The sequence below is a fragment of the Eumetopias jubatus genome, unplaced genomic scaffold (assembly GCF_037043125.1).
Source record: "Eumetopias jubatus isolate StellerSeaLion01/CBP00866 unplaced genomic scaffold, mEumJub1_p1.0 scaffold_1, whole genome shotgun sequence".
Taxonomy (NCBI): domain Eukaryota; kingdom Metazoa; phylum Chordata; class Mammalia; order Carnivora; family Otariidae; genus Eumetopias; species Eumetopias jubatus.
In genome coordinates, this window is record NW_028274807.1 from 202649146 (window position 1) to 202666824 (window position 17679).

Consider the following 17679-nt stretch of genomic DNA (forward strand, 5'->3'; position numbering starts at 1 on the left):
CTCCTGCCCTTTAGTTTTTCTCTAATGGGCAGAAATTTAACAAAACATCACCGCCTTATGTGATGACTTCCCACATGCCAGACCCTTTAGAGACTCTCTTTCATCCTCACAACAAACCTTGCAGTTTAGTGTTAATTACTCTCATTTGACAAGTGAAAAACATAAAAGTCATGAGAGGCCCGATAACACAGCAAGGAAATAACAAAGGAATAATACCATCCTCATTCCTAAGAAACTTTACTGGGCTGGATGGGAACTAAATTCTTTTTTAAAATGCAAAGTTAAAAAGAAAAGTCCAGTAAAATAATACTTCTCTTTATTTTCTGATAATCATTTTAGCTGGCCTTCCCAATGAATACTGGGACATTTACTTTTATCCTTGCTTTAAGAAACAACTGATAGGGGCGCCTGGGTGGCTCAGTTGGTTAAGCGACTGCCTTCGGCTCAGGTCATGATCCTGGAGTCCCGGGATCGAGTCCCGCATCGGGCTCCCTGCTCGGCAGGGAGTCGGCTTCTCCCTCTGACCCTCTTCCCTCTCGTGCTCTCTGTCTCTCATTCTCTCTCTCTCAAATAAATAAATAAACTCTTTAAAAAAAAAAAAAAGAACTGATAATGTTTGGTCATGTTTAATGATTATCAAATGATTAACATGTTAATCTACCTGTTACAAATCTACATATTACAAAATTTTTAATTTGGGCTCAGACATATATTTATTTATTTTAGAACAAAAGGTACAAAGCATATGTAGAGGGCAATGTTAAAATTAGTTGCATGGCCTGACAACCAAGTATAGCAATCAAGAAAAAACTATTCAAGTAAATAATACTGGGCTAGTAAATAAATACAACCATTTTTATTGCCTTAAATACCATGTCTTATAGGGGTGAATATATTGATCTATGGAATATCTTTTCTATGCCCTGGCCAATTGCCATACACCTTTCTTTTTTCTTTTTAAAGATTTATTTATCTATTTAAGAGAGAGAGAAAGAGCGAGCATGAGCAAATCCCTGCTGAGTGTGGAGCCCAATGCCAGGCTCCATCACAGGGCCCTGAGATCATGACCTGAGCCAAAACCAAGAGTCAGACGCTCAACTGAGCCACCCACGTACCCCTAATTGTTGTATCTTATCCTTACGCCTTATCCTTGGCACCCTCAAGGTCATGGAATACCCCAGAGAGTTCCTTTCCTGTGAAGTGTGTCACTGGTATCACTTCCTCTGGGACATCTTCAACCTTCTCATCACAACCACTTCATCATGGATGTCGAGAAGTTCACCCTCACTAAGACCCCTGGCTGCGGACCTGTGGAGGGCGAAGGCCGGCATTCCCAGGGTCAGCCGCAACTTCTGTACCCCACTCATGTTCAATGCGAACTTCCCTTCAAGAGCTGCTGCTTTTTTGTTCCTTTGCCCTCCAGCTTGCTGCACTAATCCTTGACTTCATATACCATGGTAACTGAAACTGAACCCGCTTTGTTGGGGGACTGCATTCCCTAATACCTGAACCAGGGTAACTAAAAACTGTGTGTACAGGAATCGTGCTAAGGGGGGGCAGCCGCTGGGATATAAACACACACTGCTGTTCACATGTGGCAAACGCAAAGAGAACTTTTTCTCTGGACAAAGAGGGAACGAAATGGGATCAGTGGTCAAAGGTATCTATATTTTATTTCTTTACAAAAAGGATATGAAGTTAATTCTGGTTGCTGGATACCGGGGCTTTTTCTGTTTGTCCTTTCCTCTACATATGAAATTTCAAAACTTAAGAACTTGAGTCAGTTTTTAAAAAAGCAAACCAAGAACAATAAATACAGGACTTTTAGAAAGCACGTTTTCCGGCCAGGTGTAAAGGTGTGTAGAGGAACCTTGCTCGCTGGGCTGCTGAAATCATTAGGCTTAAAAGAAATCCGTCCAATCTTCGTGCTGCCGCCCCCGCTGCCGCCCCCACGGGACTGCGTCAGCTTTTGTGATTCATAAGTGATTCCAGTTCTTACCTGAATATCAGTTAAGTGCAACATCGTCTTCTTATAAGAAAGGATGTCAAAATCTGTTGCTTTCCAGATTACATGATTGAAAAATTCACCTACTTTTGTCTTTTTGGTAATAACAATTAGATAATTACCTGCAAAAATCAAAGCCACACACAACATAGACATAAAAGAGGCAACTCTAAAGCCAACAGTAGCACTCGGCACCATTTAAGCTCCACAGGCAGCAGAGTGAGACCGCACAGTGCCGTACACATAAAAGGCCCATAACTTTTTTTTAAAGGAAACCTTAGGATTTATGAATAGAAAGAATAGTGTATTTAGAAAAGTTCCTACTGAAAGGTCAAATCTTTTCTCAAAAAAACAAAAGCAAAAGCAGTGATCTTAGCAGATGCAGAGCAAAGTCAGAAAACGCTTCTTTCTCTCTCCTGCCATCCCCAAGACACACTGGCCTCTGCTAATGCATTTCCCAGCATGTAGCACAGAGCATCATGTGTCATGAGATCTGACCACTGCGGGAGAGGTAATGTCCCATCTACACCACCCCTATGGCCTCCATGTCACTTTAAGTGGTAGAGAAATGTGCTGGGGCAATATAACTAACTGGTCACTGCAACATCACAAAGATGAACAGTCCAGAACTAAGAAGGTATCACAGTGCTCCGAGTAATACCCCAACCGTGATCCTAGCCGCCGCCTCCTCCCACAAATAAAACAGGGTAAGCCTTTACCACTAAATTAATTCTTAAGCTCCATTCAAGGCTCTACCCACAAGTGCCCTTCCTGGAAGTCTTCCTACGTACACCTCTCTCCTGGAACTTGTCACACCGTACTACAGTGATTTACTACTTAAAATGCATCTTTCACTAGACTGTAAACCGCAGGGAAAAAAAGGGCCTGGCATCTTCCATAACTCAGCATCTAGCACAACTGCCTGATGTTACAGGAACTTTTTTAAGTTCAATGAAATGAAATTTAGATAAACAAAATCAAGTGATTTTGTTAATAATAATTCAGAACCAGGTAACATTCTCTAAGATGCACCAGGTTATATTCAACCTCAATATGGGGCTGACGGTACAGAATACTCTGGTTCATCAGTGCATTAAAATGTTGTTTTAAATACTCTTAGAATTTATGAAGAAATGTCTAGTTGACTAGAGATTTCAACTCCAGTTGAAATAAAACCAAAAACAAAACTTTTTCAACAGAACCTCACGCTGATAGATTTTACCACTTGTCATTTGGAGTATGTCACTTTTAGAAATTAGTGACAAATATCTAACCTACAGATTTACTGCCTCAAGCACGATAGGAAGTATGCCTTCATTTTATACTGTGTCAATTTAATTACCTTCTTTGCCCATCTCAGCTTATTTTTTCTTACCTGCCACCAGATGGATCGTGCCCAGTATACCAAATATTGGTCTTGTAACAGCCGAAGGAGGAATATCTTTCTTGACTTTGAAAGGAAAAAAAAAAAGGAAAAGAAAAATCACATAGAAAAAGCTCACCGATACAAAAGGAGATTTAGTTTGACTTCTGTAGTCAGTTGAAAATCAATATGCATGATTTGTTCTAAGAAAGCAATAGTCCTTCATTAGTGCTAGACCTCCATTTTGGCAAAATATAAAATAAAGATGTCCCTGTGACATATAAAGGCCTCTGCCTGTCTAGAATAAGGTGCCCAAAGTAACATCCTTCAGCATCCTCATCAAGTAAACCGTGGGATACTTCTATGGTCATTTTTCAGTGAAATTTATTCAACCTCTTGCCAGAAACTAAGTCTGTGTCTATTTCAGAGAATTAGAAAGTTAATGGGGAGGAGGGCATGAATTTAATACCAACATGAAACTAAGGGAACATAAACAGACTTGCCCATCCACCTCTATCTACAAATATGGGAAACGGAGGCAAGACCCAAGGGATGAGGGAGGAAGGAAATGCAGGTGTACAGGGAGGCACCACCATTAACCTTGACTTTACCAATAATGCCCTTATTAATAAAAAAGTATCTTTGATTATAGGGTTCATTGCATAATTGTTAAACTTTAAGTCAATGTGTTTCACAAAACACATTCTGTAGAACTCTAGGGAATAATGCCCCAAAGTGGAGAGGGTAGGAGTCCTCATCAAATGAGCTGATTTTGCTACAGACATCCACATCACCTCTCTTCCCTCTCCCGGAGTCACAAGGCATGGACCTCTGAACAGCCTACAGGGGAACAAAGCTGCTCTGTGGTTTCATTCACGGCTCTGAGGCTTATGTGGCTATATAATTTTTCTTTCACAGTTTAATTACCATCCCAGAACTCGTTCTGAAACGCTGCTATCAATCCAAGTCCTGTTTCTTAAAGGCAGTCCTATTATTCTGAATAAAGTAATTCCGAATAAGGTCTGAAGTTCACTTCTGTTTCTCTCAGTGATTCAGCTTACTTGGCAATGCTATGCCACAATTAACGAACATGACAAATGGGAATGCCAGTGCAGTGAAAAGCTTAGAGAAAATCCTGAATATAGCAAGATCATCTGATAAACTTAAATGTACTATTTATTGATGGAGCCCTAAGTTACATTAACTGGAGTGTAATAACAATAAAACCGATTAATTCCTAAGAACACATGTTAGTTTTTCATGGAAGGAAAAAAAAATCCCTCTTTCCGTGGCAATGGTCTGCATTCCCAACAGCTAAAAAAAAAAAACAAACTAGCAAAGCAACTGTGAGTGAGTCAGCCCCTCATCACCACTGGCTTCAGGTCAAAGTATCTCTTCATGTGTCTACTGATGACTACTTGGTGTCCTTTTTACATATTGGTGACCTTTAGCACTGTCTCCTCTAATGGGTCTGCAATCTCTACCTACAAATAAGTATCACTGAAAGGTCAAAAATAATTGAAAACACATCTATGCTAAAGCTTTTATAAGGCACTAGGTTGTATCAACACGGTCTAAAGTAGTAGTGTTACTAGACTTTAGAAGTGCCCTAACATTGGTTAAAACCAACCAGCTATCTTGAGAGTAGCCACCAACCAACAGATGTGGAAAAGCCAAATTATCAAACCAAAACAGCCCTCTAATTCCATTTGGTCAAAGGAAAACTATATATATATATATATATACACACACACACACACATATACACACATATATATATGGTACTTACCAGAATAATATGCAGGTAACTAAGAAAATAGAAATTTATAGCCATCTTTCTTATACTTTACTATCTTATTCAAAATATTTTCATATTTCACTTTATCCATTCGAAGGATATTTACATTTACTGAATTCCTACTCTGTGGTTACTCAAATACCGTACTTAAATACAGAGAACTCTGTCTAGAGGTGAATATTTAAACACATGAAATATGAAATTCTAAATGTGATATCATGTGTATATTAATTTATCACCAAAATTATTTCATATCTAATCAGAAATCAGTGTTCCATACGATTGGAAAAAAAATTGTTTTTTATACCCCTGAGAAGCAAAACCGACATACAACTGGAGAGACAGACAAGATATAGACAGATAAAGCTTAGGAACATTATTTGCCTACAACACAAGTTTTAGTCAGTGATACATACATATATATGTGTGTGTATATAATTTTTCATTTATTAAATTATCCTTAGTCACGAATATTTTCAAAAACTAAAGCTGCTGTTAAAATTCCACTTAATGCTCAAACAAGTTTCTCACCCTCAAATACCTTAAGTCTCACAGCTAGAAAGGAACTGACCTCAATAAAACCGATCCTGTTAAAGTACAGATAAGGGAAGAAATAAAGAAATCATTGTTTTTTTTTTTTTTTTTTTAAAGATTTTATTTATTTATTCATGAGAGACACAGAGAGAGAGATAGAGAGGCAGAGGGAGAAGCAGGCTCCAAGGAGCAGGGAGCCCGATGCGGGACTCGATCCCAGGACCCTGGGATCATGACCTGAGCCGAAGGCAGACGCTTAACCATCTGAGCCACCCAGGCGCCCAAGAAATCATTGTTTTTAAATCCTTATGGATAGTAAAAATTTCAAGATCATTCCTCCTTTTCAGAATAAGGAGGAAGCATAAAACGAATGCATAACAATCAAACGAGGTGGCAGGAATTCAAAGTTGTAAGACGAGACTCAGAGACCCACACACGGATATACCCTCGATCCGTTTATTTTAATTACTGCAACCGCCAGTACAGAGTCTCTCTCGCAGAGTCTCTCTCGAGGCCACTTCGGCCCCCCGGCTGAGACATACCTGACAGGGTAACTTCCGTGGACACGCGGTCGATGACAAGTACGTCATCCGCTCCATCATCACAAGCTTCCACATAAAATTTTTCAGGTGTGACGTGCCTAAGAAGAAATTAAAAACTATAAATAACCACAGCAGATGGAATGCAGGTTTCTAAAAAAAAAAAACAACAACAAAAAACACAAACCTATTTATTTTAACAGCCTCAGCAGTGCTTAAGTTTGACATCAAATTGATTTCCCAGCTACCGAATAGGTGTTTTGCCGTCCTGACACATTCTCTGCAACTGTTTTCACTGGTATATTATGCTCACAAGGTTTGCTGTGAAACCAGTTTGACTTACACAAGAAAATCATAATAAATTCTAACTTACTACATTCAACATAGTGCAGAATATAGACAGTAGTCAGGAACCTGGTCTACAGAACCAGGCTAACTGGGCTGTGTGAACTTAGGCAAGTTATTCATCCTCTCTGTTGTTCAGTTCCTTTATTCATAAAACAGGGATAATATCAGACATCAAACAACATTGTCATGGGGATAAAATGAGTTCATTTTTGATAGGCACTTAGAATAACATCTGACACATAGTAAGGAAGATGTATTAGCTAAAAATACTAAGAAATACATTTTAAATAAAACATTTCCAGGAAACTATTTAAAATAAACTACTTCAGGGGCAGCTGGGTGGCTCAGTTAGCTAAACATGTGCCTTCGGCTCAGGTCATAATCTCTTAGTCTTGGGGTCTAGCCCGCATCAGGCTCTCTGCTCAGCGGGGAGTCTGCTTCTGCCTCTCACTCTGCCCGCCACTCCCGCTGCTTGTTGCCCTCTATCAAATAAATAAATAAAATCTTTAAAAAAATAAAATAAACTACTTTAACATTTGGGCATCTTTGTTTTTGTTGGTTAGAATGACATATTAAAAAAAATAAGAATGAGGAAAAAAAACAACTTCTCATTCTGCAAAATAAGAAATAAAGGGGGTAAAATGAGGACTACTCAGAGCGGATGAACTTTGTAACCAGAGTCCTAACAAAAACCACACTTCGCGGTTCCTCAGGAGAACACCGTGGATAACTCAGGGATAACTCAGGCAAGCAAGCAGGGTGCTGGAGGTCAGGGGCTGCCTCGGAAAACAGTAACCCCTCCCACAAACAATACAGTGAAAACAATGCAGGAGGACGTACAACCGTCCAGGAGCTGACCAGGCCTAGGGAAGGAACCAGTTTTCTTTCTGTGCGGTTTTCCGTTTTGTTTTGTTTGTATTTTCCAGGAACTAATCTTTATTGCCTTAAGCCTCATTTGAAAGAATTTCCATCTGCGTAGCAGCCAATCCGAGGGCTTTGTCCTTTCCTTTTTTAAACTCTACTTCCTCTATTCCACTGGCCCTGCCTGTGAAAAATCTTATACAAACCCACATGGCCGTCACCGACACCATTTCCTACATACGATGGTGTTTAGGCTACCTGGCATTACAGGAACAGTCCTGCAGCAGGCCAGACCGTACTGTACTTTCTGACTACAAGCTCTCAACTTTTAAGGATCCAAATGCAACTTACACCCCGTTATGGTTCATCTGTAACCAACTTTTTAATATTAGCCTAGTTTCCTCCAGGGGTGTGGGGCGGGGGGGGGGGAGATGCTAAGAGAATGAAAATCAATCCATTTTAATACAAATCAAGCAAAATACAACAAAGACAAATCTGCTTTAAATATGGGGGTCTTCAACTCAAACCAAATACAACAGTTCATTCCTTTTCAATAATGCCGAATAGCATTCCAGCGGATGAATATATCACCATCTGTTTATCCATTCACTTGCTGATGGACATCGGAGCTGCTTCCAGTTTGAAATATTACGAATAAAGGTCCTGTGAACTTTCTTGTACAAGTCTAAGGTAGATATACCCCTTCATTTCTCCTGGGTGACTACCTAGAGGTGGAAAGGCTGATCTCATGGGAGTTCTATGTTCCACTTGTACAGAGGGGGAAAGGGCGAGGTTGCTGGCACAAGGAAACTTTCCGCGGTGACGGAGGTGTTCATTATCTTGATACTGGTGATGGTTTTGTGGGTGTAGAAAAACGTCAAAATGTGTAATACTACTGTACCCTTGAAATATGTGGAGTTTACTGTCTGCCCAAATATACTTCCAATTAAGCTATTTTTTTCAAAAGTGAGAGGTCCTGAAACCAACTAAAAGGAATAAAGCAAATTTCCAAACAATCTACTCATAGGGTAGTTATCTCTCGTCTTAGATCATGAAAACAAAACCAAACCAAATCAACATGCCAGTCCTTGTCTGCAGATGTTGTGTGCAAGCATAAACTGCTCTCTAAGAGTGAGTCAATAAATTTCCTGAAGGCTAACCATGTGTGAAGCATTACACAAGCATTAGGGACTGGGAGGTAGGGGAGAGATAAAAAATAACAAATAGGAAAAAAATTTCAATAAAAAACAGACCTCAAAAACAAGACTTCTTTATGAACTATAAAAGCTTTCAAAGAAAGTGCTATCTCCAAAGCAGAAGCCATTCTGCCAAGCCCCCTCCTGAGAGCCCCCCACCCCCAGCATCTTATACACACCGTGCGCGGGTCTGCGCGGGTCTGCGCGGGTACAGCACCGACGCCCCACGGCATTCTTTGAGGCTTCAACAGGCTTAGGACCCGAAAGAGTGCCCGTGGCTGGTGCTGTATCAGAACATCCTGTCCCACCTCTGATGTCTGGAGAAACTCCAGGAGTTCTTTTCGCAAGGTTCAAATGAATTTCCCCTCTGTTCTCTTACTTCTAAAAATAATGATTACAGCATTGCTAAGGAGCAGTCCTTCACCAATGCTGCTTCAGTGTTAAGTCAACTCCCAAAGACTTGTTCCGGGCCCCTGTAGCACCAAAGCGACCCCCCAGAATCACTGTCAATCAACAAACACATGGGGGCCTTGTTTAGATGGGAAATCAAAACTGATGGTTGGGGTTTGAAGCCAACGGCCAAGGAAGAATTCTTGAGACATCTGGGGCAAGAAGGTGGTTTTATTAAAGCCCAGGGACAGGACCCATGGGCAGAAAGAGCTGCACCGGGGTCTTGAGGGGTGGCCCGTTATACACTTCCAAGTTGGGAGGGGGTGAGGCATAAGCCTCCCAGGTATTCTGGCAACAGGTTTCCAGGATCCTGAAGGGGCTAGCTATTGTTGGGAAAGGTCGTCTATTATTGTTTAGTAAACCCTCAGTCATGAGAACCCTCAGATGTATATTGGTGCGTCACATGACTGGAGGATGTATCTTTGCGGGGGGAGGTCAGAGATAAAGGGCCACATTTAGGCAAGAGGCTTGGGACCTGAGCAAGGCAAAGGGCTCACAGAAACCACCAAGCTGAATGCAAAGAAGCAATGCAAACAGGTTTATTAAACAACCCACCTCGAAATAGCCACAGGGCTTTACTAACCAAGGAGCCACTTAAAACCCGGCACAGTGATGTCCCCATGCTCCCTCACTCCACCCTCACCCCTGCCTCCTGTCAAATAGCCTCTCCTCTGCTGTCCTGTCTGCCGCTCCCCTGCTGTGTATTCAATAAACTTCTATCTCGGGGCGCCTGGGTGGCTCAGTCGGTTAAGCGTCGGCCTTCGGCTCAGGTCACGACCCCAGGGTCCTGGGATCGAGCCCCGCATCGGGCTCCCTGCTCCGCGGGAGGCCTGCTTCTCCCTCTCCCACTCCCTCTGCTTGTGTTCCCTCTCTCACTGTGTCTCTGTCAAATAAATAAATAAAATCTTAAAAATAAATAAATAAATAAATAAATAAACTTCTCTTTTGTTCTGCCTTGGGTGAATTCTTCCACCACCCCCCTCCTGCCAGCCCCACCCGATGGGGACACCCCATAATCTCAGCCCTTCATTAAGCCTGGGGACGAGAATGCTTACCCTAACTATCTCACAGACAGCAGGAATTAAATGAGCATTTATGAAGTACTTTTGCAAAGAATAAAAGGTCTGCCTCATAGGTGTGATAACTTTTTATCATTAACAAAAACATCCTTTAACAGAGAAGGGAGAAGTTGCAAATTTTCATGAAAGGACCAGAAAAGTTACTTAATTAATTCACATTTTAAAGAAATAATACAATGGAAGGTTCTGATATCTGTGCCACATGGGCCACCTCTGAACAATTTGGTTTTGATAGGAAGATACTAGAATCAAACTATATCTTCTAAATATATATCCCCAAAGATCAAGACCATATAAAACAGAGTTCTGATTTATCAAAAACAAATATTCCAGAATAATACAGAATGTGAATAAAAATTATGAATGAGGGGTGCCTGGGTGGCTCACTTGGTTGGGTGACTGCCTTCGGCTCAGGTCATGATCCTGGAGTCCCGGGATCGAGTCCCGCGTCGGGCTCCCTGCTTGGCAGGGAGTCCGCTTCTCCCTCTGACCCTCCCCCTCTCATGCTCTATCTCATTCTCTCTCTCAAATAAATAAAATCTTTAGAAAAAAATTATGAATGAATGTCTTTCTTGATTTATTTGTAAATATGACTCTATAACAAGAAAAAAGATTTTAGTACAAAAGACAATCTTAGCTTTAAGAAGCCTGCATGAGTCTACGGCCATACCACCCTGAACGCGCCCGATCTCGTCTGATCTGGGAAGCTAAGCAGGGTCGGGCCTGGTTACTACTTGGATGGGAGAAGCCTGCATGAAATGCTGGTTATACCTTGCTACTTCTTCCAGCAATCATTTTTACTTTGCATAGTCAAAAGCTGAACTATGAGGGACGCCTGGGTGGCTCAGCTGGTTAAGCGTCTGCCTTCGGATGAGGTCATAATCTCAGGGTCCTGGGATTGAGCCCCACATCAGGCTCCCTGCTCAGCGGGGAGTCTGCCTCTCCCTCTCTCTGCCCATGCTTTCTCCCTGTCTCTCTCAAATAAATAAATAAAATCTTAAAAAAAAAAGATTAAAAAAAAAGTCTGAACAGTTAAACTACAGACAGAATGTGGTGGAAATTAAATTGTATCGTCAAAGTGACTGTGGTAGACTGCATTCTAGATAGAGATGTCCCCCCAAGATCCCCCTCTCCTGATTACTCATTCAATCTAGGTACTGCCCTGCAGATGGAATTAAGGTTACTAATCAACTGACCTTAAAACAGGATTACCTTGGGTAGTCAGGGTGGGCCCCAATGGAATCACATGCATCACAGGAGCCCATAAAAGCAGAAGGAAAGAAGAGCCAGTCAGAGAGGTGCAGCAGAAGGGGAAGGGGAAATTTCTGGCACGAGACGGATTTGATAAGCCGTTGATGGCTCCTGAGATGTTGGGGCCACATGCAAGGACAGGAGAGAGGCTTCTAGAAACTAAGAGTGGCCCCATGCTGACAGCCAGCAAGGAAACAGGAACTTCAATCCCACAACCACAGCAACTGTATATGGCCAACACCCTGAATGAGCTTGTAAGAGGATTCTTCTCCCAGCCTTCAGTGTGGAATGCAGCCCTGCTGATACCCTGATTTCAGCCCACTGAGGCCCATGTTGGACTTCTGACCTACAGAAGGTCTGAGATAACCCAGTTGTCTTGTTCTAAGTCCCTCAGTTTATGGTCATTTGGTACAGCAGCAACATAAAACCGACACAGGGATCAAATCCCCTGGAGAATGAACTACCCTCACATTAATCCCCCGCCAAAACACAATCCACAGACACAATATCTTCCTGACACTAAAGCAATGAGAGGCTTCCCTCAGTGGAATTTTTTGCTACCTGGTGTTTGGGCCCCTAAGTGAGAAACCTTTTTTAAACCACTTTCAATGGAAAGTTTGTAATTTTAATTTTATTAAACCAAAGCCTCTCCTCATTAATCTCAATATAAGGAACCATGTTTTCTTGACTGACTAGGGTCTATTCTGAACACACCGATGTCTGTGCCACCCCATGAAAACATGACGGTGTCTTCAAGTTCTAGAAATAGAGTATGCTGGAAAAGTTACAGCTTTGTACAGAGCTGGTTTGAAGCCCAGCCCCACGAGTCCCTGAACAAACCACTGAAATTCCGGGCCCAGCTCTCTCCACCAGAGACAGCTGACAGAACACACGCGACATGTCCAGCACCAAGAAGAGACTCTGAGAAATGGCAGCATGATTACTTTACTGAAAGACCTCAGACCACTGTGGGTTCTGTTTTTTAACTCTTGTGCCGTTTTTAGTCTCTTCACAAAGCCATCGCCTGGGTTCCTACTCAAGTGCTTCAGTTTTACGTCTGAAACAAGGCCTGAGGAAGGTTACACAATTGTGACCACAGTGTGAAGTCCCTGGGTGTTACTGTATCCATGTTCTTCATCTTGCTCAGGGGCTAATGCTCCTCTGCGTTCACAGCTGTATTTGGGGGGACAGGGTTAGCACAATTCTCCACATGAATGAATGGTGTGTCACTTCTTTGATAACCAATGTTACTTTTCATACAAAAAGATGACTAATCAACATACAATCTCAGAAATCAAATTCCTCCACTTTTTAATACAATGCACAAAACACAGAGCTCGCAGCTCAACCAACAGCCAATAGAAAAAGGCATACTGTTTTCCCTCAGTGGCTCACCCTCTTACACTTTGACTACCTTTATCTCTTTTTTCCTTTGAAGATTTTATTTATTTGAGACAGCGAGAGAGAGAGAGAGAGAGAGAGAGCGCGCGCACATAAGCAGGGAGAGCGGCAGGGGGAGAGGGAGCAGAAGACTCCCCACTGAGCAGGGGGCCCCACACAGGGCTCAATCCCAGGACCCTGGGACCTGAACCGAGAGCAGATGCCCAACCGAGCCACCCAGGTGCCCCTGACTACCTTTATCTATATAAATGCATTTAAGCTTTTCACTTGTAAAACTTCTATAATGAAAATAAATTCTATGAATGAAATCAATCAACTGAAAAGTCACACTTGTTTCCATATATAAGTTGTGGTGTGTAACCTAACAGATACCTTTCAGTTACTGATAAAAGTATTCACTGTAAAATCCAGTGTTTATAAGAGTAGAAAAGTCTCCTATTAAAATTTATATATATATACGTATATATACAAAGTTATATAAAATGTGCACATACATATATCTTTTGACAATATATATGGAAAAGGAGTATCTGGCTGGCTCAGTTGTTAGATCATGCAACTCTTGATCTCAGGGTTGTAAGTTTGAGCCCCATATTGGGTGTAGAGATGACTTAAAAAAATAAAAGGTTAGGGGCGCCTGGTTGGTTCAGTCATTTCCAAGCTTCTCACTCTTGATTTCAGCTCAGGTCATGATCTCAAGGTCATGAGATCGAGCCCCACATCAGGCTAGGTGCTGAGCATGGAGCCTGCTTAAGATTCTCCCTCCCTCTTTCTCGCCCTCTCTGCTGCCCCTACCCACCTCTCTACCCCTACCTACTCTCTCTCTAAAAATTAAATAAGCAAAAACTTTAAAATATATATGAAATAAAAAGTATCCCTACCATAAGCAATTAAAGTTTTTCCCAATCTGGTATTTAAACTTAAAACTGATGTGAAAAAGTGTGGGAACACTGATAAAATACATACATCGTGGATTAAGACTTTCAATCATACACAAAAAAGTAGAGCTATAAAACTAAGCCTTTACTAATTGTCATATTCCTGATAATCACAAAGTTAGTGACTTCACTAAGTCCTTAGAGTCCTAAAAATTATAAAGTTAGAAACTTAAATTTCTTTTATAAGAAGGTGACACTTCTATTAACACTTCTAGTCTAGACACATTTGAAATGAGAAGATCAACAGATTAAAATTTTAACCGCAGTGGGGCGCCTGGGTGGCTCAGTCGTTAAGCGTCTGCCTTCGGCTCAGGTCGTGGTCCCAGGGTCCTGGGATCGAGCCCCGCATCGGGCTCCCCGCTTCGCGGGAAGCCTGCTTCTCCCTCTCCACTCCCCCTGCTTGTGTTCCCTCTCTCGCTGTCTCTCTCTGTCAAATAAATTAAAAAATTAAAAAAATTTAACTGAAGTAGGATGAAATGAATTTCCAAGAGTAAACACCAACCACTAAAAAGAGCCCTGATATTCTTTCAGAACATGGAATCTGGGGGGTACCAACAGTTGCGTGCAGCACGTGGGGTAGACACTAGACATTCAAATGCAGGTCTGGAAGAGGGAGAGTGCTTGGAAATGAGCTAACTCACTAAGTCACCACAGAGACTCATCACCGGTGGGGTGAGAGCCAACAAAGCAAGCAGATTCCAGCAGCAGAATGCTGAAAAGCTTCAAGAACCAGAAGGAAAAGGTAACAAGGACTGGGGTAGGTAGGGGTGAGGTGGCTCACAGTCTGTGTAAGTCGCTCAGATCCCCATCAAACCTACAGCAGGCACCTGCCCCCCCCGAGCCTGGGATTTAATGCTTAGAACAGTTCAACAGAAGATGCTCTCTGGCCTCCAGACATCAAGCACAGCTGAGGACCATGGAGAGAGCCAAGTGAAGTCAGGAGACAAAGAAGGTCTACTTGGAGACTGGAAAACTCATCCAACCCTCTTCCTCTGCCAGATTCCCAGAATGCTGGCAGCCCAGCTCACATCATCCCTCTCCCTGAGCCCTCACACGAGCTTTGAATACCGTCTCTGAAGAAACTTGTCCTGAAAGCAAAGACCAGCAACTGCTGACCTTTAGCTTCCCCCTCAACATGAAAGAGTTGAGTTCCTGTGCAATCACTCTACACAAAAGCCACCAGTTAGTTAAGTCCTGACCCACAGGCAGACCCTCCAATCAATTTTCAGTGCCTCCTTCCTCAACATGAAATGACAGTCAAGGATCACCAGATGTTAGGAAAGGCTCCATCACATAAGAAAGAGTCCAAAACAAACAGAAAAACAACTCTGGATCAACAAACTATACCAAGAACAGACTATAACTTCAAAACACATTTATAATTGATGGCCTCAGAGAGAAGACATTGCATTCATGAAATAAGAACAAGAAAAGCACATTTAGAAAGCAAGAACATATTCTTGGACTGAGAGCAGAAATAATAATTTGACTATTCAACAGAAAGACTGGATGATAAAACTGAAGAACTCTCCATGAGAACAGAATAAAAAGATAAGAGCTCTAAAGCAGGAAAACACAGGAAGGAAGTGGGGGGGGAGTGGGGGAAGGGGGGAAGGAGTGGGGGAGGGAGGGGGAAAGAGAGAAGAGCCTGATCCGGAATATTCAACATAAATTCAGCAGGAATTCCAAAAGAGCACACAAGAAAAAAAGGAAAGAAAATATTTCAAAGAAATAGTGAAAAACAAAAAACGGAAAACACACAAACACACTAAGCATTAAACTTCAAAACACAACACAAAGACAATCCTAAAGTTTCCAGAAAAAATAAAAAAATTAAAAAGAAAGAAGAACTGAAATAGTCAACAGTCACACTACTGGATTACCCAGCAACAACACACTGCACTAGTCAACAGCAGGCCTTTAAAATTCTACAGGATATAATTTCTAATTGAGAATTCTACACTTAATCACACTATCAAACAAGTGTGAGGATAGAATGAAAACACCTTCAGATGTACAACATCTCAAAAGATATCTTTCTTAGAAGGAAAAGTTTGTGGGCGCCTGGGTGGCTCAGTTGGTTAAGCGACTGCCTTCGGCTCAGGTCATGATCCTGGAGTCCCGGGATCGAGTCCCACATCGGGCTCCCTGCTCAGCGGGGAGTCTGCTTCTCCCTCTGACCCTCCACCCTCTCATGTGCTCTCTCTCTCTCTCATTCTCGCTCTCTCAAATAAATAAATAAAATATTTAAAAAAAAAATAAATAAAAAAAGAAGGAAAAGTTTGTTTCACCAAAATGGAATACATCAAGAGGTAGTCTGAGAATCCAAAACAGGACAGAAGTGGAAAAAAAATTCTCCTGACGAAGGTATTGTCTGGGACCACAGCTATGCAACAGGCCTAAAGAAAAGCCAGTACGGATTAAAGCAGGGGGTACAGGGCTCCCAGAAGTAAATCTCGGAGAAGAAAATGAGTTCAGTTACCCAACGTGTTTCAGAGGAATTTTACTGCTGTCCCATAGACTGAAGATTCATTAGCAATAGGCACAGTTTTTAACAAGTCAAGCAAATAAAAAGATAAAAGGAACCTTTCAATTCCAGGAAAAGCAAAACATTTTTACGAGGAAATAAACTACTGACTTCGTTTGAACGCTATCTACATGAGCACAGCAATGTGAACACTGAATGCTTACTATAAATATACTGAAGAGAAGGGAGGAAAAGAGGGAGAGGTATAAAAGCTAAATTCTCATCCTCCGTAGGAAGTCATCAGAGAACTGAAACTGAAAAAATGCAGGAAACAGCGGTACAAGCATGCTGTTCAGAAATGTGGAATAAAGGGGCATCTGGCTGGCTCTTGATTTTGGGTTTTAAGTTCAAGCCCCATGCTGGGTACAGAGATCACTCAAAAAATAAAATCTTTAAAACAAAAAGAAAGGAAAGAAAGAAAGAAATGTGGAGTAAAATACCAGAAGAAACTGCTTAACAAGTTGAAAGTCGATGTCCCTGGGACAGTAGGAATTGGGAATGCAGAAGGGTGCTCTGCTCTCTTTTATTATAAGCTCTGTGTACTGATGACTTCTAAACCATATACAGGTATTATATTAAAATAAAAATTAGGTTTTAAAAATGTGTTAAGGGGTGCCTGGGTGGTTCAGTCGGTTAAGCGTCTGCCTTTGGCTGAGGTCATGAGTTCAAGGTCCAGGGATAGGCCTGGGCCCGCCCCGTGGGCTCCCTGCTCGGTGGGGAGTCTGCTTCTCCCTTTCCCTCCATTCACCCCCCGCCCCGTGCTCTCTCATTCTAATAATAAAATATTTTATAAATAAATACATAATGTGTTAAAATAACAAAAACAAAAATAAGAGTAATTGTGGATCAAGATAGAGAATTCTAGCCCAACAAAGGCTCTAGAATGGTTGCTGGATCCTGCCTCTCAGAGCGACACTGCTAGAATCCAAGTTGCTGGTGCTGCCACCAGCCTATTCTGATAATGCTACTGAAAACAGCTTAAGAACTGGAGCAATGAAGATATGAACAGTGACTGCCAACTAATCAACATTTCTAAGAAGAGTCATGGTAGTGAGGACTCAGAATCCCACTAATGAGCACAGCAGGTGTCATCTCAACTCAGACACATCTACACACCCCTCTGCGGTCTTCCTCTTCCCACCACTCTTTAATTGCCCTTAACATTGACCTGAAGTATATGTGCTTTACCCAGTAAACCATATTCTGTAAGTTTTATGCTCCCCAGGTTTCATTTCAAAAGCTAGTGAAATTAACTTCAGCTCTGTAGCACTTACTGTCAGAAACACCTGAGTAAACCATCCAGTGGTGTTAATTTTTGCTGGTGCGCATGGTCTTATTGTTATTTTTGTTGGGGAGCTTCACCAAATAGGCTACCAGGTCTCTGTAGAC

At 41.8% G+C, this 17679-nt stretch overlaps 1 protein-coding gene across 3 annotated transcripts in view; it reads right to left on the reverse strand.

The window, feature by feature from the left end:
* SACM1L (SAC1 like phosphatidylinositide phosphatase) overlaps positions 1–17679 on the reverse strand; it is a 56671-nt gene that overhangs the window by 34318 nt on the left and 4674 nt on the right. Inside the window, exons 2-4 of one of the 3 annotated variants that reach the window (XM_028087021.2) lie at positions 6243–6340; positions 3381–3455; positions 2000–2127 (exon numbers count right to left, since the gene is read on the reverse strand). In XM_028087021.2, coding sequence (XP_027942822.1) covers positions 2000–2127; positions 3381–3455; positions 6243–6340 — 301 coding nt within the window. The remainder of the gene's footprint in view (positions 1–1999; positions 2128–3380; positions 3456–6242; positions 6341–17679) is intronic. The other 2 variants (XM_028087022.2, XM_088028758.1) reach the window with 2 other exon arrangements.